This window comes from Excalfactoria chinensis, chromosome 6 (genome assembly GCF_039878825.1).
Source record: "Excalfactoria chinensis isolate bCotChi1 chromosome 6, bCotChi1.hap2, whole genome shotgun sequence".
Taxonomy (NCBI): Eukaryota; Metazoa; Chordata; class Aves; order Galliformes; family Phasianidae; genus Excalfactoria; species Excalfactoria chinensis.
In genome coordinates, this window is record NC_092830.1 from 32,979,597 (window position 1) to 33,002,278 (window position 22,682).

Genomic DNA, 22,682 nt, shown 5'->3' on the forward strand with positions numbered 1-22,682 from the left:
TAGTGTGCTGAAATGCTTTTTTATAAGTTCCTTAAAAAGCCTTGCTTTCTGTGTTAAAAAAGAGCATTCAAAAGCTGAGTGAGGTAGTCAAGGCTCTAAAGCAGGACTCTAAAAAGGAGAGCAAAGACCAACCAAGACAGCTGGATTAAAAGATCTTAGAGGTCTCTTTCGACTTTAATGATTCAGTGATTCTCTGTAGTCAGAGAGTATGTGCCATCCTCAAGAACTCTCATGGTCCTCCTAACCTAGAGAGAACACGCATAAGAAAGTAAAGGGTATTTTACACCCAGAGTTCTTCACACAAGGATCTTACAGGACATTCAGTGCATTATCACCATCAAATGAAAAGCTTGGCACATTAACGGAAGCTAATTGTCATTTTTTTCATCTTTCTGTAGCATCAGAACAATTCAAAGAGTTCTTCAAATTCGAAGGCCAGTTTAAATCACCACATAAATTCAAATCACGTAAGTTCAAACTCCACCGGAAGCAGCTAGTTCTGACTCGGTTTTATCAAATATTGCGTCCTTCCACTATAATCTATGAAGCTTCTATGGATGAGAGAGCATCCACCACTGAGTGAAAAAGAAAGAGTCTCCCCCAGATGGAGATTTTCTACCCGTTCCTTCCAGTGGAGCCTCGCATTTTAAGAAGAAATTTCCACTCAGGTCTGTTTCTGGAGGTGGCACTCAAGACTGTGTGAATCCAATTTGTCTATTTAGAACATTGCAATAGAAATTCAATGAACATGACTACTTGCACGTATTTAAATAGCATCATCCTAGAACTGAATTTTGTCTTTATTATTTTTAAAGAAAAGTTTTGTAAATTTCTCTATTGTCTCAGTTTACATTTTGTACATTTGTATTTAAATGAAAGTCAGACTTTGGAGGTGTATATTTTCCAAGCAGCAGCTGTAAAGCCATGTGTTTTAAGACATTTTTTAAAAGAAAAAAAATGTGACTCAAGACTTCCAGAGCCTCAAATGAGAAACCATTCTTTTTAGTAATTCTAGCAAACTGTTCATAAATCACTTTATCAGACTGGGTTTTATTGACACGCATTTTTACAGAACAGGTTATTCTTAATTCTTTTACATCTGTATATTTGGTTTACAGCAACACTGCATACGTTTCTCCTCTTCATTAACTTGTAACGTCTTGCATTAAATGCGAAAAGATACTGACAAGGCTTTGATGTATTCAAGAATACTGCTATGCCTAAGGTTTGTGATCTCAATGGACCGGCACAGCTGAGATTTGTATTCAACGTTGTTAGATCATCATAATACTTCTTTGTTAGAAAGTGTACTTCATTTTAAACCCTTCTTCTTCACTTTTTTGTTGTTATTATTGTTGAAGAACAAAATTGAGTGAGGGTTGACTGGGAAAGCGAATGACCATTTGTTTTTCAGGGGCTTGAATCCTACACCCACTATGATGAGAGCAAAGTGTTCTCTGTGCTGAAGACAAAAGCCCAAGGCCTTTTCACCACTGCTCATATCAAACAGATAGCAAGAGAGAAATGCAGTAGTCTAGTTTGTGCACCATGAGATTCACGTCAGCTCCCTAGGGCTGACCTGTGGAGATTCTGAGTGGGGTCTGAGCTGCATTAGAGCAGTAGCAGAACCTGTGTCTGCACTTTCATTTGTCATATCAAATATACATGACTTGTTCCCCTCAATAAGTCCTCAACTTAACTAAATAAAATGTAAGTTATGAAATAAGACTTCCCACTTTTCCTTCCCTCCTTCTTTACCCCCTTCCTTTAACCACTGTTGAAGACATTGTTCCCCCTTACAAACAGGGTCAGGATCAGTAGCGATACCTGGGGCACCTGAATCATGCTCAAGTAGTCCGCTTAAGAATGGTACATCAAAAATATAGTTCCTTCTCTTTAATAGGAACTGCTCCCAAGTGCAGATGAGGTCTCTGTAGCCCACCATGTTCTGCAGAAGAGAGATCTTTGCCTTACAGTATTCACTAGAGTAGACTGACAAGTTCACCATTGGGCCAGTGAGGAACATCTGATGCTGACCCTGATGTGTGTAAGGCCCTGTTAGCTAGCAGTGCAGTTACCCCAGGAAGCATTGTTCCAGTAAATGGCCAAAGTTCATTAGATTATTCATTTATGTGTTCTATCTTTCTGGCTAATACAGAAGGGTTAAAAAAAAAAATGCAGGTTAGCAGTGACAAAGCTATGAGTGATACTCACAGGAATTAGATGTTAAAACAACTTGAAGACATGAGGGAGGAGTTAGATCAGGGTCAGGATTTACATAAGGCAGCCTACAGAGAAAAAAGTTAAGGAAGGGAGATGGGGCTTTGGTGCCTTTCTCTGAAGTAAAATGCATTAAGATGCAAGTTCCGTACCATTCTCTGAAAGAGTGGTCGGGCACTGGAACAGTGGCTGAGTCACTGTCCATGGAGGTTTTCAAGAAGGATGTAGATGTGGTGCTAAGGAGTGTGGTGTAATGGGGGAATAATGGTAGGTGGATGGTTGGACTAGCTGTCTTGAAGGTCTTTTCCAACCTTGGTGGTTCTATGATTCTAAATAATAAACTCTTATATGTGCGCTCTTGATCTGGATTATCTAAAAAGAGATTTTTGCAAGAATGGATAAGACTTGGATGCTGTTTCTGAACAAGAACCTGCTTGTGAAGCTGGTAAAGGTGTGAAGATAGTCAGACCAGTTACTGCAGGTCAAACTGAATGTTATTGAAAGGCAGAACTTCATGCTGCAATGACTAGAGATGCCTGCTAACTGCCAGTTTAGGTACAATGCCAGGTATCCATAAGATCCCGCCTTGTTTTGCAGTCATCTCTTCCACCAGCAACTATGGCAAAGAGTGCCATCAGCGTTTGGAAATTATTCTTTGCTGATGCAGTGAAGTGTCTGATTCTAAGACACTCATTCTTAACTTCATTCAGGAAGAACTCTGTCAAAGCCTCAGATTTTAAATCCCACTTCTCAGCAGAGATGCCTCAGCTGACAAGAAAAGGAGTCTTTGATATTAATAAAACCATGAGAAGGACAAGACAGAAAGGGTGTGAGCTCTGAGTATAGGGTGAAAACCACCTACGTGTGTGTATCTTCAGCATGTGTCAAATGGCTGTTACTATCACACATCGCAGCACATTCTTCCTTGTTATCATGTGTTATTTATAGTTTTTTCAGTAACCTTGAAATTGCACACATAAACTCATATTAAACATAGGATTGAGCCCATGGCTCAAAGTCAGTGTCATCTCTAGGAGGAGGGCTGACATTGCAGTTTGAACAGAAAAATAGGCACACATAAAGCATGTGGGAACAGCCATCACACAGCTCTGCATTCCCACATGGCTGAGCATCAGTCAGGAGTTTCCTAAGTAGACTTCTCTGGAAGAGCAATAATTGCACACCCGTACACACACCCTTACAGCACTTCTTCTCATGGATATCTATGGAACGGGTTGCTTCTCCATAGCTGTGATTTTTTTGTTGTTGTTATTCAAATTTGCAATTTGTTAAGTATCTCAGTGCAGATGAAATAATTTGTTATACATTCCTAGGCATTCCCATGCAATCTTTGAGAAGATTGGACTTTGCTTGGTAGGACATCGCCAGGTTGCTCTGTTCCTCAGATGCAGACCATCTTCCTTCACATGCATAGCATGAAGCACAAAGTGGCCTGCAGAAACTCTACAAGTTCAGAGTAATGTTTATAATATTTAGGTAACAGGTGCCAACCTCACATAACCACCACTTGGACACTGCTTGTCTGCCACTGCAGTAAAGAAATCTGGCAGTGAATGAAGTGGGATCCAGAGACTTAAAGGCTCTCCTGCCTGAAGATGGTCCCAATTCTGTCTCAGGCTTCAAGGAGGAGCGTTTGGCAGTGAAGTTTGGGAGGATCTGTTCAATGGATTCATTCAGTACCTCCACAGAAAACAGATGATTCCAGAATTGTCTGCCAAGCCTTCCACAAATATGGGTTGCAATTTAAAACACTATAAAATTATTTAAAGGAAGGATAAAAATGCATAGCAATCTTATGCTAAAGCTGAAGGACTATGAAGTTTAGAACAATTTCTCACTTTATTGTGCAGGAAACAGTCTCTTTTAGATATACTAAATAGTATTACTTATATCATCCTGGCTGGTGATAACATTCTGTCCTTAGCTGAAAAAGAGGAAGAAACTGATCCAGGGAATGTTGCAGTATTATTTTTGTCTTTAGGAAATCTACCAATAAGGAGAAAAGCTCACAGTATGTTACAGTATCGTATGCTCACCTCCCTCAGTCTTCTCTCTGATAATGCAAATCCAAACTGCTTCAGATGAATCAGCCTAGATAGCATGCTGACAAAAGGGTTTTATGAAAGAAATGATTTCAAACAGATTGTTGCCTGTGTACTAAAATGAATATTACTGCTTGTGCAAAAGCATTCTCCTTGTTTTATGTATCTGGAGCCAGAAGTGGTGGATTTTGTTCCTACTGTGCTCATGTTTTACATCACTGCCATGGAGAAGCCTCTTTGCAATTTTGCTTCCCCATTTTTAAACACAGAGAGATGCTCTCCATGTGTCGGTAGAAAGCACTAGGGAGTCTGTGCACAGAACAAACCGGTATCAACTCTTTGTATCACTGAAGTGAAATAGATGTAATGTAGCTGCTCTTCCTTACATGGCATCGGAGATGACTCTTGTAAATGAGGGCTCCTTTTTATTGCTGGTTTGTCTTAGTTCCTTAGGGATACTGAAAAAGAATGCACTTCACTTCTGTAAAGCCATCTCCAACAGAAGATGGGAATCCAATGCAAATGTTAAGGAATTCATTTCTGAATGAAGTGCTAGCTAGTAATTGCAGCATTCGGATGAACGCTTCCTCTTTTTTATAATGGAAAGACAAAGTTAAGAGGAAGGGGACAGAATAACTCTTACTGGCTCAACATCACAATCTTTCTCTATTTTGGCCAAGCCTGGAAATGAATTTGTAGATGCCAATTTGATGAGATGCTGTGTGAAGTCACAAGGATGCATGCATGGCAAACGTCGGCTCAGAGGCGACCACATTGCTGGCATCAGCAGACTCCAAAGGGGACCTCCATGCTTTCTGGAAAAGTAGTGGTCCTGTAGAGAAGATTAACTCCCAGAAAAGGAACTATTCAGGCAGTGGCTGGATGACAAACGTGTATTCCATTCTCATCATCCCAAATACATTAATTAGCAAGCTGAAATGGGTTATTCCGTACATACAGAATGTGTTCTCCCTTAATTGCATTTCTTTTCGACACTGGACACTCGTGTGAAAGATTTTAGCCTTATGAAGGTGAAAGTTGTAAAAACTTTATTTTGTGTTTCTGAGCAATGTAGATAGACCTAAAGATTTCATGGATTATCATGTGGTTGCCCATATCTGACTAATAATTAAATTGTAAATTTGCAGTTTCATACTAGGGTTAGTCTTTTCACCTGCTTCAAAAACTAAAAGTCATATTTGGTATATAAACACACACAGAATATCCTTCTGATTGAATTTCAAGAGCATATTCAGGATTCAATGTTTTTAAGCACTTCTAATACTGTAGCCTATTAGAGGAGCAGACACTTCTAAAGCAATGTTTAAAGTTGTCTTTCATAACTGAGTCAACAGATCATTTTTGTAATAAATTCAAGCAAGTGTTCTCAACTAGAAGAGCTCGTGGCTGTTGGTATTGTACAAAAAATCATCCTAGTATCCAAAGGGTTTGGGGTGGGGAGGGGCTGTTTGGTTTTGTTTCTCTTTCCAGGGAGATCTTTAACATTGTTTGATGAAGCTAGTTTCATTTGAGATTGTTACTGAAGATAAAGGCTTCTGTGTTCTATGGCTGCTTGGGTTCTTCGTACATAATGTCCTAGTAATGTCACAGTGCTGCTGTATCTAGATCAAACCACTGTTTTAATTGTTTTTTGGCTTTGGGTTTTGTTTTGTTTTGTTTTATTTTGGTTTTGTTTTTGTTTTTTTAAATAAATAATTTAAATACTTAAAAACTATATGTATTGCTTTAATGAGGCATATAATCATTTTCCGCAATTCCTTGGGATCTTAAAGAGGACTTCAGTGGGAGTGGAATATGTTTCACTATTACTATCCTTTTTGCTTTCTCTCACTGTATCTTCATGGAGATGAAGGGAACTCAAAGCCAAACTTAAGAGCGCATATTACTTTGCAGAAGACTGTGTTTTCCTTGAGATCTCCTCCCCCTGCCTCACATCCTTACACCCCCTGCCTTCCTCTGCAAAATGAGCTGTCACCAACACAACTGTATGGCCTTAAGGACAGGTTCAGGGAAAGGACGACAGATTCACTACTAGGGATGGAGGCTTCAGAAGATACAAACTATTTCTTGGAGCTGAGCACTGTCTGGTTTATGAGGGCCTAGAAAGGACGTTGTCTAACCTTCAATTAGGATGAGAAAAAATGTTTGGAGAAGGAAAACGGCAATAACCATCAGAATGTGCTCTTCAGCGCTCTGTACATAAAGGATTAAGAACAAAGGCAAAGAGGCTACAAAATCACTAGTAGGAAAGTGGTGCTTGTTCTTTATGAGCAATGATAGACATTTTTCAAAGAGGCAGAAAAAATATTTTTTACGAACCTGCAAATGGCAAAAAGTGTTTGCATCAAGTCTCACAAAAGGACATTGTGAAAACAGATTATCTGCACATCTGCATGAAAGTAGCAGCTACACCCAACAGCTGTACTCACTAAAACCTAAGGTTTGGGGTTTTTATAACCTTAGGTAATAGACTACGTAAATTCAGGCCATGCATATCGTCGCTTTCCAAACAAACCCAAGCCATTTTTCACCAGATTATAAAAATCTGGGAGAATATCAGATGGAGTCTTATTACTTCTCTAGCAGTTCTTGGTGTTCTTTTCTCTCTGTATCCCGATGTCCTTTCTGTACAGCAACATTTAGCTATGCTCTCTCTTGAGAGACGTAATCTTCCTTAGACTTTTCCACTTTTCTCTGGTATGAGATGTGCAGATTATTGTCATTACGTTGTTTTGAAAGAAATCCAATTAAAAAAAAGTTGTCTTTTTTAATCCCTTTGAGGTTTTCACAGATGAAAAATACCATAAATGGAGCAGACTCTGCAGTTTGAAGCGTACGGGGTGCTTCTGGGAGAGGAGACAATAGAAATTTCTGCCAAGCCTGAGTTCTTCATTACTGGATTTTGTAATTCTTTTTCACATTCAGTATACCATAAAAGTAAAAGATAAAATGGAAATAGGGGCTGTTAACAATTAGTGCTTGGATTTGTCATGAGTAGAGAAGGGAAACTCTGCTGCAGAGGCTGAAGTAACCCATCTATAGATGCTTACTCACCAAATTTTCATTATACATATAAGTAAACTATATGCAGTTTACCATATAGTTTATATTTATTAGCTTAATATATAGTTTATATATAGTTTAGCACCATTACATTATTTCTTAATAAAAGGAAATTGTGTTCCTCTACAGCCAGCAAACTTCAGTAACATCCTAATGGTGCAGGGCTCCGTGTACCTCCGTTAGCTTATATGGCAAAGGTCTGCAGAATGCAGAATGCTCCAGACCTGCTAATCTGGGGTCATTGCAGTGTGACAAAGACTAAATACCGGCAACAGAGAGGAAGGCTGGTTGCTTTTATAAAAGACTTTCCAGGTGGGAAATGAGTTGTAACACTCTACTTTAGAAGCATACATTCAAAGTTGCAAAGCCATACACTCAAGGCATGCAAGAATTAGAGTTGCTTATGTCCCATTAATATTGCTCTCTCTATGCACTGTTATTATTATGCCCTCACATAATGATATGTTATTATGATCCATACACTCCCAGAAGAGAAACTAAACTCTGGCAGATTTACAGTGGAAACCAGATGCCCCTCTATGGCATCTGCTAATACCTTAAGTGTGTCAGACTTTCATTTAAGTCTAAAATATTTTACTTTAGGAAAATACCATCTTCAGTGGTAACGCAACCTGTGAATTCTGAAAAAATCCTCTAGGCTCAGCGTACAGTGCTTTTTCCTATGCACAAAGGACCTGGAGCTTTCAGTATCCCATGTCAGTTCATTTAGATGCTATTGATCCCAGGACTGGGAAAGGGATGTGGAATAAATCTGATCTGTTTCCTTTCCTTTCTAGGGTGAAAGCTCTTAGTTGTTTCCTGAAGGGACTGACAGGAGGGTTTTGTTCTTGCACTTTGACTGAAAGCTGCTGTTGCCTGCCCTGCTGTTGCTCCATTCTCCTAGTAGGAATTAGCAAATTGATACATTAATTACCTATTTCCTCCAGCTCCTCTTACTTGTAAGCTCACATTGAAAAAAGTCTGAAAACAGAGAAATATCAGCTCAAACTAGCACTGTAATGATGACTTTATTGCTAATAATACTACAGGCAGTAGTGCTTTTTGCAAGCTTAAAGTTGTTGCCCAGCTTTGGGCCTAGTATTCAGTGCTCTGTAGAACTAAACATTGACATTCTGTGTAGTATAAAAATGTGGCTGCAGCTGACATTATATACTTGGATGACCACCATAAACACAGTTTATACACAATAAACAATTTGAAACTCAGATTGCATTAAGAATTTGCTATATTAACCTCACATTTACAACAGGAAAGCAGGACAGACCCTACCTACATAATTACATCCCTAATTCTCTCTCAAATGCAGCATTCCTTCCTCTTTGCCCTTGCAGTGCTTTTTAAGTCAAAGGTTTGTGAGCATGCACATGAAACAACAGTGGCTGATCAGGTTTTAAAATGAAGCTTACATCAGTGTTCTTCAAGTGTCAGACACTGTTACAAGGATCTTCCTGGTGATTACAACAAGTGGCAACAAGACAAGATCAAACATTTCTTATCAAGTAGTTTGCGTCCATGCAAAACATAGCATAGATTGAATGGGTCAAAGCGACAAGTTAAAAAAAAAAAACAAGAAAACTTAAAACAAGAGAAGTAACTTGGCAGGACACAATATTGTTTGTTCAGATTAGCTCATGGAAACTATGTGCTACCAATGGGAAAGCACACTGCTCCACTGAAACTCATCACTCTTCATTAAGGCATCTCTGGAGTTCAAGTAATGTGTGCATTTAGAACAGCACTCTCTGTGTAAAGTAATTCAAGACTATCCCTCATTTTTACTGATTCTTTGAGGAAAATAATTGAAGACAAAGATATACCATGCCAGTGAGGAACATTGTCCCACAGACATTTCTGCATTAGAATGAACTAACACACATGAACTACTGAAGTCACAAAAGTACCGAACACGAACAGTTCTTCACTTGGAGGACTGCAGGACTGGCTGTAAATAGCTCCAGCATTACTTTTTTTGCACAAATGCTTCTAGAGGAGCAGCAATGTGCATGGTTAAAATGTCCAACAAGTCAGCCTTGTAGAGGTCCAAGACATCCTGCGTTTCCTTTTGACCACTGTGTTCTGACACTTTTCTGTTTTCTTGATTTGCTGAGTTGCACGGTTCTTCTGTCTCCTTATACCCAACCATTACCACAGCACCGCAACTACTTCTGCGCCGAGATCCTCTGAGTGTGAGGAAGGGGCTTTGGTTCTTGTCAGGAAATCCCTTTGTCTTCCTATTGGACCTCTTACTTTCATAGTTCCTGAGCTCCATCAGCCTCTCGTTGAAATACTCTTGCAAGGGTTTGTCATGGAAGCCACTGCTGTGTGCTGGTTGGACTTTCAGGTAGCCTCTTGAGGAGCTCCCCAAGCAATGGGCTAATGAAGCTGTGTTTGGAAAACTGTTCAGCTGTGAGGTAGACCTCTTTCCTCTTTCCCAGTCCTGGAAAAGCCGGTTCAAGGCTCGAGTTTCATGATAATTTCTTGATAACTGTTGAAAAGGGGAAGGAGAGAGGCAAGAGTGGGGCAGAAGAGTGAAGGGAATCTGAATTAAAATGTGCTGGTTTACATAGAAAAAGATCTTACGGTTCCTCACAGTAAACAGCTGTTGGGAAAAGTTTCAAGTTCTTAACATAAATTCCCCGAGGACTCCAATTCTAATCCCTCTCTGGAAAATGAATGCTTTGGTCCGAGGTTAAACAGCGCTGAGCTCTGACTGTGATGTACTGCTACAATTCTGTGTAACTTCTCTGAAGACCCAATTTTCTCCAAGAATCTCTCACCTGTCTGTATTAAGAGAACTTTAAGTCTGTCCTTTCCAAATCTCGTTAGCCTGGAGCTGCAGTGTCCTGTGATAAAAATGTATTCCTATTGTAAGAAATATTTCTTCTTCTTTGTTTTTTCCTTCCCATACTCTGCTGTGAATTGCAGTGTATTATTACCAGAAAAGCAATTTTCACATGTGATGTATTTCTACACCCAAAACTATTAAGTTTATTGTTATTACCCTGTGCCATACCATAGACGTGCATGGAGTTTTCTTCTCCTTTCCTATCACAGGATGCCTTTCTCCCTGCCAACCATTTTAATACCTCAGCTACTTGAATAGGCAAAGGCCTGATTTGACTCCCATTGACATCAGTGGGTGTCTCTCCATTGACTTCAGGGGAACACCCATGCTGTGAGTCTTTTTTAACTGTGAGGGAAATCAATGAGTGCCAAAAAGTTTGCTAAGAAATTCACCACATAAAAGATCGCCTTTCCATGTCCAGAGTTAAATGTCCCCTGGGCTCTTGAAGTTACTGCTCTGCCATTTCCATCTTCCTCACATATACCCAAGACGTCCCAGTCTGTCTTAAGCTACCAGATGGTTTCAGCTCACTAAATTAGGCTAGACCGTGGCTTTTGCTTTGAAAAATCGTAGCTGTTCAGCTTGATGGAAGAACTGCTTTGCATTATATTACTCTTTCAAATCAATAAAAAGAAAAACTACACAGTGTGTAGACAGTAATGTTTCACAGCTGGACCATGGAACATTTTGCACTCATTTATTATGCCTGACAATGCCTTTGGTATCACGAAATGATCATTCAAGCAGCTTTTCACAATTGCTAATTAAGTCTAGATACTTGCTAAGGGTTCAGCCACAAATCTGGTTTCAGAGCCCAGCAATGTCTCAGTAGGGCACTTCATCATCAGCAAGTTGGCAAGCTGCTTACTAATGATGAATGGAAAACATCAAGCACAAACCAGTACTAGTGGGTGGGACAGGCCATGTAAACCAAGCAGTCCAGTTTGTGATCTCTCACTATTCCATCTCATTCTGGAAGAGGCCCGGAAAAATTAATGATCCTGTCTAGAGTGATTATTATTCTGGAGTAAGTTAGGTAACTGAAGAACACTGAAACTTGACTAAAAATCAGGTTTTCCTTCCCACATTAAACCTTAAAAAAATATGTTTAAATAATCTCAACTTGCTAATGTAATGGAGTACAGCTCTTTAAAGTTAACCTTTTCTACATCAAAGCATAGCCCAAAATTTACTAGCACATCACATATCAACTTATTTAGAGAAGTCAGTTGAAATGCTACACATTTCAAAGACAGTTTTTGCATACAGACCTTAATGTCTTGGAAGCCTGGATACTCTGGGATGATGGGCAAGATACACATGCTAATGCTGTTTGACCGCCTTTGCTTCATTGTCATGTGAGAGTAAGAGCAGCTCCTGGAGAGATGGGATTGTTGCAGCTCAGGCGGGTTTCCCGTGAAATGGAATGGTTTACAGTCTTCTATGTAGCAAGTTCTTAGGCACAGCATTGAGGCTGGTCCCCCCATTTCAACACCACTCAGAAGCATTGAGAAGCAGTCTGTATTCTAGAACAATCTCCTCTCTAGCTTTCCTCTAGTGGATAATCTCATACCAACAAGTTCCTTGGCAATCTGCAATGTTGAATATCAGCAAACACAGAAGACAGACTAAGCTCTGAGCTCCTGCTGAACCAGGCTCTTAGAGATCACAGGCAAGTGATGCCTTCATTGGGGTCAAACCATTAATGCTGCTTTTATCCTCTGAAAGCTCTTCACAGATGGTTGGTAAATCCAGACTATGAACGTAAAGGGCTCAGGTGAAAAGACGGGGGAGGAGGGGGGGATTTGCAGGGATTAGAAAACTCTGCCTTCTGTCGGTAAGGTCTCATACTGTCGTCTGATGCAGGCTGATGTGACTGCTGACGCAGCAGCAGTTAAAGATGATCAACATCCCGCAGACAAGAGTTGTCACAGCTCACCGTGGAGCAGGCAGATCACTGCCCTCAGGACTAGGGGCTCCCCGATAACAAAACATTAGGGGCTTTTTCTCAGAGGCACAAGGTGTGTAAATCAACACAACCAACAGGTAAAGAAAGACAATGTAGACAACTATAATTACAAAAATACATATCTTCCAACAAATCCTCTGCTACAGGGCTTCCTCAGTGTGACTGGAAATGAGCTGATGATCCGAACCTCCTTCTCTTTGTGTATCTGTGTCTTATATATAACTGGGGAGGGATAAAGCAGCCATAGTAAGAGGCCACGGTAAGAACAAGACTCCTTTCAGGTAGGGCTGTGAAAATGTTCACAGTAAGAGTCATAGAATCATAGGAGTACTAACACTGGAAGAGACCACTAAGATCACCAAGTCCAACCACTGACCCATCACCGCCATGCCCACCTAAGAAACAGTAGTTGACCTAAACAGCTCGCATCCTATGAGTGTAAAGAGCTTTGGGTCTTGTCAGTGAGAGCATCAGCTGGATTTGGGTCAATGCTTTGGACTGCCTGCAGCTTGACAGGCTGATGACAGAACTCCCCAAAGCAATGTCCACCTCACTGCTGGGCAAAAGCAGATCAGGCATAAGAAAAAAAACTTGCGTAAAGAATTACACACAGATCTTCAGTATCTACCTGCAAAGATGCAACTCTGCTTTTTACCTGCTCTGGTTCTGGCATTTTTGATTTGAGAGTAAAATATTTCTCATGCAGATATCAGAGCACTCAGTGTGAGTGACCACACCCACACACTGCAGAGCAGCATCTGTGTTTACAGCTCCATAGAAGTCACAGAGAAACTCAAACACAAAGCTGGTGATATCAGTTTTCTTGCAGAGATGTCACAGCACTCACAAGGTAATGGAAGGATGAGTCATCCTGATGCAGCCCTGGTGACTTGCATTACTGCATACAGAACAGTACCTTACTGCATAAGCAAAATGTGGCCTTACTAGCAGTACCTGGGAATTAACACAGCATCAGTGAAGATTCCTGATGCCATATTTCATTCTAGACGTCTTTCCTGGTGTAAGTTAGGGGGAAAAAAAAAGAAAAGAGGGGGGGGTGGGGGGGGGGAAGGTATGTATTTATTATTCCTTCCTAGACCTATTAGATATTCCCTGAACCAACACCATGTTTCAGAAATGTTCCAGCCAAACCTGGACCACTAAGTCACTGTGGACAGGTGGGAGGTAAGTCCTGCCTGTGAGTCTTCGTGCCATGTCACTGACTCTAAACTGCTTCAACCACACAGAAACAAGTGGTGTGTAACCTGACCGGTGCCAGAATGTGTCTTACACTTTAAAGAGAAGGGGGAGAAAAAAAACAACACAGCAACAGCAGGAGTCAAATTGATTTCAGAAAGCAATATTATTTCACAGATTCATGGCCCAAAGCTGTCATCTGATTAACAGAACTAAGAGCAGTGCCAAATAACTGCCATTAACTCAGTTCCTTTAGGAGATGTGATATATTGTAAGTGTGGAGGCTTTGCAGGGGTCCTGCAAAAGTACCAGTTATTGTAGACACGTAAAGAGTTCCCTCTTTCCATTTAAGCTTCCAGCTCTGAAGTATTTGCCTCGTGGAAGCGAGACACCAGCAGCTTTCAGTCGGTAATTGCTCATTGTGCTTAATGAGTATGACAAGTGCTACGGAGAATGCGCTGCATGAATGGAGCCTTAAAAACGTCCCACGCTCCTGCTTTAATCGGAGGTTTTACTCCCACAGAGTAAAATCAGAGCTCCAGGAGTCCCTTACGATCACTCATTCCTTCTTTTACAGTATCATTACTGCATGCAGTGGGGCCAATGCACTTCAGTCTTCAGCAAAGCTCTTTGCATTGTTGTTTAACACGAAACTTTACATTACCCTTTGATCTTCTGGTGAAAAGAAATATGTCTTTCAGCAGTGTGTAGGCTTCATAGTTACCTACCTTATATCCCAACCTTTATGCTCTTTTAAATAGATTTTTTTTAAAGGATAATTGCATTCTTACACAATTCCTCATGTCACGTAAGCTACTATTGTTTATTGTGGTTTGTATAAACAGGCTGTGGCCATGAGTCTCAGGCTTTTTGCCTTGGGAGTAAATCACACAAAAGAAAATTCAAGCAAGGAATTAAGTTTCTATGGCCTCCACTTCTACTAAATGTTTGCATTTTTTCCACTATCTCTTCAGCAAATAAGAACTGCCCTATTTTTATTAACACCCTTTCAGTATTACAAGCCAGGTAAATGATTTAGAACATTTCCGCAAAAGGGATATGTTTGATTTTTCAAAGTACCTCTGACTGACATAAATGATAATACAACTCCAAACCAAGACCAAAACCAGATTCAAAACCACGCCATAAATATACTTTGTTATAGATTTCATAAATAAAACCTGCACCCCAAGGGAAAGCTATGCTTACTGAATAATTTCCATCAATGTGGTGCATATTTCTTTGTGTTTTTTGCATAACATTGTTCCTAATATTTCGGTACCCCCCCACCCTCCCCCCATGCCTCACTCTGTCTCTGTATGGTGTGCAGCAGGGAGCATCAGGCCATACACTTCAACCTGCCCATCCCAACACGGGCTGCTCTCCTAACAAAAATCCCAAGTGTGGCAGGTCTCAGCCGTAGGTGAGCTAAAGCAGTGCCATCCATCAGCAGCCCTCCCTGAGATGTGAAGGGCAGAGTCACTGCTGAGCCTTGCCCAGCTCCAGCAGGACATGCACAGCTCCCAAAGCTCACTGGGCAGCTGAAGCCTGGAGCAATGGTGGGAAAGAGGAGAGTTCAGTACACAAGCCCCATGACTTACTGACCAGGGACATGAACAGGATCTACCAGTAAGTATGGAGTGAAGCCCGTCATGAACAAAGCAGCTACTCCCTGCCTGGAGATCGCCAGTGGTAGCTGGGAGCAGGAGGAGAACTGCAAAATGTTGAGTCAAAATGTATGGCTTCTGAGGTTGGTGGTTCCTCATTGAGAAAAGGCTTTGGACTAGATCTAAAAAGAAGCCTCAGCTGTATCAGTGCTTCCACATCCAGACTTGTCCTAATTCTGGGCGAGATGACTGTGTGCCTTCTGCTGGTATCTGCCCTCCACTGGCAAAAAGTGTTTGTGTATGAATCTATACACCCATTTTGGCAATCAAAGCTCTGATCTCACTTGCACTGTTTTGACCTTAGGCAAAGTTATGTGCATCTCTTTTCCTTTATTAGATAGCCAATACTGTTGAAAGAAGAAACAGATGGCTCCCGTTGGCAGATGTCAAACACTTGCCTCACAGGGCATGTTTACTATGGGATTTCAGCAGAGACTCCTGTCCCAGAGAGCTACATTTTTGTAATAAGCACCAGTTTTAAGCCTGAAGCAAACACTGACTGACTAGGCTGAGACACTGTTACATTTATGACCCTCAGTGCTTCTGATTCTCTTTTAAAATTGCTTGTGGGTTGGAGTACGGGAAAGGGATTAGGAAAGCTTATAGTTCAGGGAGCATTAAAATTGAAAGTCAAATAAGAGACAGACAAGGAATAGCACACGCAATAACTGCACTGTTAGGAGAGGAAGTGCAACCTAAGAGCAGAGCTACAAGAAGGGAAGAGTCCCATCTCTCAGCATACATGATGTTGATCTGGGAACACTTTTCCGCTACGGGTGTTTGTGATTAAAACTCCACTTCACACTCTGCCTTCCTTCTGCACAGACTTTCCCATATGAATCCTTCAAGTGGAGCAGACAGGTGCGTTCCCTTTGTGTTGTGGAGCTGTGGAGCATTGAGTTTTGCCACGGCATTCCCTACAATGAGGATTTCAGGGATTGTCTTTGTTTCTTTTCCTGTTTTTGTCTGAATACGTGATTCTGAGCTTCCTGCCTCAGTGACCCAAAGCAGAGGGAAAGTGGTCGTCATCTGGGCCAGCAGCGTTCAGTGTGAAGCATCCTCCTTACTTTCAGCAAGCCTGTATTAAGAATGAATTCACCTGAACTGCTGATCCAGCTGGTTTATAACACTCCGTATCTTTTAGGAAGGCACTTTAAAAGGTATAAAAGCAGACTCCTCCCTCTGTGGGAGATTAACTCTGCTAACTCCAGGTGGACGCTTAATGATGACACTGACAGGTGTTTCAGAAGCATTACACTAATGTGCTTATTTCAGGAGCACAAAGAGCCTCATTGACTCACCTTTATCCCATGGTACCTAATAAAGCAGAAGGAGGAATTAGCAGATCTACCCCTGAGTAAAATCCGGAGGAGTAAAAATAGAACAAAAGTCATACCAAAAATCATAAACAACATGGCAATTGTTGCACTAGATACATTCCTTTTGTTTGTATTCAGTACCTGCACTGCAGTGAGCTACACTGAGCAGATTAACCACACTGAACTACAGTGACAGCACCCTTTGCATTCATTTGGGTTCTTTACCAGCTCAGAACTACCACATTTGTGTCTTCTTGTCCTCAGCAGCTACAGGTGCTGCTTCTTGGGGGTGAAATAACACAGAAGCATCACAGCAAGGAACAGACAGTTTTATCAGCTGTGCAAAGTGATGTCAGAAACATAGAGCCAAAAGAGAGAGAAAAGACCTTCAGTGATCCCCGTATTTGGAAAGTGCATAATAATCTGGGAAACACAGGTGGTTTCCTGTCTCACCTACTCAGAGATGTTTTGATTCTCTGTCTGCTTGTCAGTTCAGTGGTGTTTAGTTAATTTTTCTTAGTGCTTACATGCTGTTCTTGGTAACAAACCTAAATACCAAGACACCATCTTCCTTCCTCCCACCAGGTCTGTTGGCCCCCCCTCCATTTTTCCTCATCACTCTGTCTCCTGTTTCCTCCTTTCTCACACACAAATTTGACTCCACTTGCCTCCCCACTTTGGTTTCTGCTGCTCTGACAACCACTCCATCTAGTCTATCTTTGCCACGATTAGCCAAGAGACCTGTAGAAATGGTGGCAAAGAAAGAATATAACAGCATGCGAACACAGTTTTAACACTCTGCATCAGCATGGCTCTCTGCATAAAGCCAAGAAAGATTAAGTATTGATGCTTGTCTGTAGTGGAAGTGCTGAGTCACAGCCTGAAGCAGTGATTGAGCACCTGGTGGGAAGGCAGGGCAAACCCAAGGGAGCTCAGGTGCATGCAATGCAGTTGAGTGACTGGAAGGGCTGGAGCCAGGATCCACCCCTTCCCAGGCCTCATTTAAGGGCTGGCAGTGGAGGTGAGGGTACCTTACTGGAGATCTTTGCTCATCTGAGGACTTCTAATTGTAAGTAGTGTTTTGTTCTTTGGTTTTCTTTTTCCCTCCACTTTGTTTCTGCATTTGGATTTATCCTCGTTTGCTGTAGCCTAGGAATCTGTTACCCTATTTGCTGTGTTTTCCATCACATTATAGTGTTACGTCAATGATAGCAGGTTTATATTCTAGTAAGTGATGCCCTTTGACCAGAGGCCAATGCAATACACAGTGAGTGCCCGATGTTCCAATTAGCTGTATGTTCTGGAAGCAGGTCTGCTTGCAGCTTTCTCTCTTTAGATAAAAGCTAATATAAAGTAATCTCTGTTATCAGGGCAGTATTTACAGGTCAATGGAAAGCCCATCCATTATGTCAGCTCTTATCAGCACCATCAAAAGCATCACAGGTAGAGTCAACACAAGAATAACAAGCCCAGGTTACTTTCCCTAGGGCTGCTCTTTTTGCATCCAGAAAAACTTTATTGCGGAGGCAATGTTGCTGCAACTGCTTCCTGCCCATCTGGGGAAAGACATTGGTCACATCTGCTTTCTCTATCAGTGGGTAGGACATCAGCAGCTTTGGAGACCATCAAGACATCACCTCTTTTTTGTTTCCCAGTCCTACTGGTTAATTTCCTAAAGCAAGAGGAAGGTTTGCTGCACTAAGTTCTGCAGGAGTGGAAAAAGTCATCTGGAAGCTAACAAAAAACATTAGAAACCTGGCACCTCCTGAAGTTTGTGTGGATTCAGTTCTGAGTCATGGCTGAGACCTGTGAGACTATGATTAACATCAGGAGACCGCCAAAATCCTTCAGAAATACTCTCTCCTAATGTACTGCTTCCCCCCCAGCTCTCCCTGTCCTGTTGTTGCCTTGTCTTTTGCGACCTCAGCTGACTTCTGGCCCAGAATCGGGGACTTGAGGAGGTTTCATCTCCAGCATGCCTGAGCTATAGCCACAGCTCCTCAGAGTCAGCCTCTAAGGTGCCTCTCCCGGCCAGGAACGAGTTCAACCTTCAAATTCACCGCTACTAAAAGCTCCTTTCCCCTGCGGACTCACAGCAACGCGCTGCTAAGCCTTGGAGGTGGCACAATGGCGCCCCCTTCCGGCCGAGCCATGGCGGAACCGCGCTTCCCCGGCCCAACGAAACCCCAGCTCCCAGCAGGGGCGTCAGGGACAGGCTGAGCAAAGCTCCGATAAATCCCAGCGCTGAGGTGGGTGGTGGAAATTGCATTTCTGGCTTCTGTCAACTAAAATAGTTTCATCTGAGGATCCCAAAATGCAAATCTGTTATTGGTGTTAATTTAATGAATCCTGCAGCAGATGCAAAAAACTGTCACCTGATTAAAGCAAATTTGACTTAGTGCTGTTATCTGTGGAAGTAAATGCAATTCCAGCCTTGGTGGAGCAGAAAGCCCGTGAGTCAGCCATTGCTTGTGCAGTGCCTGCCGTGTTGCTGAAGCTCTGACTGGTGCCTTCTGCTCTGCAGGACAGTGCTGCTCTTGTGCTGCAATGGGAAGCTGGAGGCTGACCAAAGCCCCATGAAATGGTGTGGCTGTTGGGGAGGAGCAGACCGACAGTCCTGCAGTCATTTTTATTTTAATTTTTTTTAATTTTTTTTGCTTTTTTTTCCTGGGGGTGACTGAGGTTCAGCATTGCGCCACTTGAACCAAAGGCGTTTGAGCTAAGGGAGTGTGACACCCCTCTAAATTCAGAATGTGACCCATCTGTTCTGACTCCCTTTAACTTCTTGCAGACCCCTGAAGAACAAGAGTTTGTAAATACACCCTTTCCAGCTTTCCTGATGGGCATGAGATCGGTCCTGACAGAAAAGGACCAGCCCTTGTTTCAGTGACTGACAAGAAATCCTCCTCCTGCTGCGCCTGTCCTTGTTCATGATGAAAGCTAATTAGAAGCATGGTAACACGATCAAAGCTGCAGACTAATTTACTGGGAAGGACTGAGACTCACACCTTCTGAAAGGCCCAGAAGAACAGAAGTGCAAATGCTTTTTGGTCACCGGGGATCTCAGCAGAACAGCTTATAATAAACGTGTGTATGTGCTGTGAACAAACACTAACCTAAAGCACAATGAAGGAGCAATATCATACCAGAAAAGAACAACAGTGCCAGTTACTGACAGAGTAATACAATTACTGAGGTAAAGAACAGCAAATGACATTACCTTGTGCAGGGCCTGGTGGCTTCCTCCTCCTGATGTCTGTGAGCTCTGGGGATGCCCTCATTGATACAGCTGTGCAGGCACACGGGCCTGTGTGGCAGGGAGAAATGTGCAGGGATGGTACTGGGTGTTGCTCAGGAGGTAACACCAAGCCTGGACAGGGCGATATTGCTGTGTGAAATGCCTCCAAGCAGGAGACACAGAGGCTCCTCAGGGAGCACAGCCCGGCTGTGGCGTTTGGGCGGGAAGCGCTGAGGTACCTCAGAGCAGGCGCTGCAGCACCGTTTGGGCGGGAATAGGGGTTTTCATGGGGTTCAGTTTATAGCTGATGCTACAGGTTATGTTTTATCTGCCGTTTTCTCTTTGCTGCATGCAAAAATAGGAGAGGAAAGAGACAGACAAGCCATGCACCTCAAGAAAAAAGATTTTTAAGAAAGCAAGTGGGTGCTTTGTTCTGCTGTAGCCCAGATGCTCGTAAGTCTCCTGATATGGTGAAGTACTGGAGCAAGATGCTGCTCAGTAGGAGATTGCTGCCACATGCATGAAATTAAGTTGGCTGGACATACAGCTGTCATGCTTTTAGAGACTGCAGTGCTCAGCTCGCCCTGTCTATAGGCAAACTGAGAAATGATGGTGAGGTGACTAATGGCACAGATGTACTGTTCAAATAGTCTTGTTTCCACTTTGGTCATTTCATGGGACCAAACCTGAAACTAGCTTGGAAGGGGCATTAGCTTGCACTCCTTCATTTATGTCACACAGTCACTGCTTTGCTTATCTGAGTTCTATTTGAAAATCATGAAGGCCTTTCTGTATACAGGCAGACTTTCTCCCTGCTTCCCTTTTTATCCTTATCCGTCTTGAGAGCTTTCCTGTGCCTCCAGTTACATCTGCACAGAGATGAACCTTAGCAGCACAAGCTGCTCCTGGCAGCTCTCAGGTACGTGGCTTTCCTGTTAGTTCACCCCATCCTTTTGGGGGTCAGTTGCACTGGTTGGTATCCTTGGTTATTCCTTAGTGAAAATGCTGAGCCCTTTAAAAAGACAAGAAAACCAAACTCATCACTTCCAAACCCTGTATTTCTAGCTCACTGTGTCTCTTCTGAAATGGGGAAGTGGAGGAAGGAGAGGAAAAAAGACCAGTTTGGTTCTTGGCAGCTTTCCTCTCACAGAAGAACATTCCACACTTTCACATGAAAGGAATTTTTGGCAAACCAGAGCAAAGAGTCAAAATGACAAACACAAACAATTACAAAAAAGGAATTGCCATGCTCAGTAGTTTTCTGACTGCTGCTCGTGGGTTAGTAAGAGGTTGGTTTGTTGCCTGATCGTGAGCTCAGAAGACAGTTCATCTTCAAGTTCACAGTGCTGCTGGCCCAACTACAGAGGATAAGGCTTCCCTTAAGCCTTTGCCCAAGGCCTAACGATGCCTCCAAAAATAACAAGGGGCCTTGAGGTTGGAAATTTTGGTTCACAGAGATTTTGATCATGTTCCGTAAATGATACACAAACATCCATCCAAGTGGATGGAAAAAGCTTAGAAGCTGCATAATGTAGTGAATGAGACCAATTCTGAGATGGAAGTGATTTACTTAATTCTTTGTGGTGCTGCTGTCACTTCCAGCCATCTGCTAGTGGGAGCTTGGTTGACAATCTACTAAGCAGCTTGGGGGATGAAACCTTCCCAAAGCAGAGATCACAAAGAGTTCACTTATTTCTTTACAGCAGAACAGGAAGTGGGTGGGGGAAAGGGATGAAAGGAAGAAACAGGCAGCTCCTACTTTCAGCTTCAGGATGAAAGCTTCACTCTAAAAAAGAAAAACCTGTTCATTTAGTATCTCCTTAATGAGATACAGTGACAAAGATGTGCAGTGAGAAACAGCCAGTGGTATTCTATGAGTCCTACTATGTTTATTACGTGGCATCTTATAATTCTCATCCAAGAGGTCGTCTCTTAATCCTTGGATTTGAAAGAGAAAGCCCCCTGGGTTGGGATGTTCAGAATCCTGTTTTCCAACAATGGCGAACAGAACTAGAAAAGCAGTGGGAATATTTCAAGTCCCACCTCCTCCTATTAATGACATGGAGAAACATTTCAAGTCTATCTAACCAAGTGGTTTCAAGCAGTGACATCCCACAGGTGTCTGCGCCAGGACCGCAGGAAACAGAAACCACATTTGTTAATGCTGGTACAGCTTCAAATGCACTCCTGGCAGCTGAAGTGTGTGACTGACTTGTCATTTTGCAGGAGCCCGTATCACCAAGGCATCCCTGGGATGGCCTCACTGTGACCACATGACGCAGTCAGCAGTGAAATGAGTCCTGCCTGAGACACGACAGGGTGGGTATCACTCCCCCTTTCCTGTTCTGACTCAATGCACTACTGCTTTTCTCAGCTAACCTTTTTCTAGTTTGTACAGCTGTGCAGAAAGTGAAAAGGAGTAACTAATGCAAGCAAGCAGCATTTTTTACTTATTTACAAGTACTTTATCTTCATAAAAGCTAAAGAAAAGTGTTATAGTGCACAGGCATAATGGTATGTGTTCCTCATGCTCGGCCTACATGATTCAGCATGCTGGTCACTGTTTCCTTCAGGAAATCTCCTGTCATTCGCAGACTTGAATGCACAGCTCAAGACAAGGAACAGTGGGGGAAGGGACAACTGCTGGCTGTTTTCTGGTTGTTTTGTAGCAGTTCTCACATGCAGTCTGCTTAGGAAGCAGAGTACTACATGCTTTATAATGCCAGCTTTCAAAGCAGTTTTAATGAGTTTTCTTATATACGGTGATGCCCTCAAGTTCTAGGTATGCTCAGATCAAAGCAATACTGAATGCCCTTAATAAACAGAGCCATTTTAGCTTGATGTTTTAACCTAACTCCATTTATTGCCTACAGAAAGTTCAACAAGTTCATTAGATTTGATGAACAAACCCACCACCGTTAGCCTCCTTTACTTGCAGCAGCATGATTATCCCTACATGTTATTTCCCCAGGAACCAGGAGAGGGTGCTGTTAAATTTGGCTATTATTTCACTTATCCAGAAAGAGCCAAGATCTATAAAACATTCTGGTTCTTCCCTC

At 42.2% G+C, this 22,682-nt stretch overlaps 1 protein-coding gene across 1 annotated transcript in view; it reads left to right on the forward strand.

The window, feature by feature from the left end:
• The window catches only part of GRK5 (G protein-coupled receptor kinase 5), a 157,984-nt gene extending 151,974 nt beyond the window's left edge, over positions 1 to 6,010 (forward strand). The window contains exon 16 of the mRNA XM_072339932.1: positions 399 to 6,010. Within this exon, the coding sequence (XP_072196033.1) occupies positions 399 to 497 (99 nt within the window). The 3' untranslated portion in view covers positions 498 to 6,010. The remainder of the gene's footprint in view (positions 1 to 398) is intronic.
• The last annotated feature ends 16,672 nt before the right edge of the window (positions 6,011 to 22,682 follow it).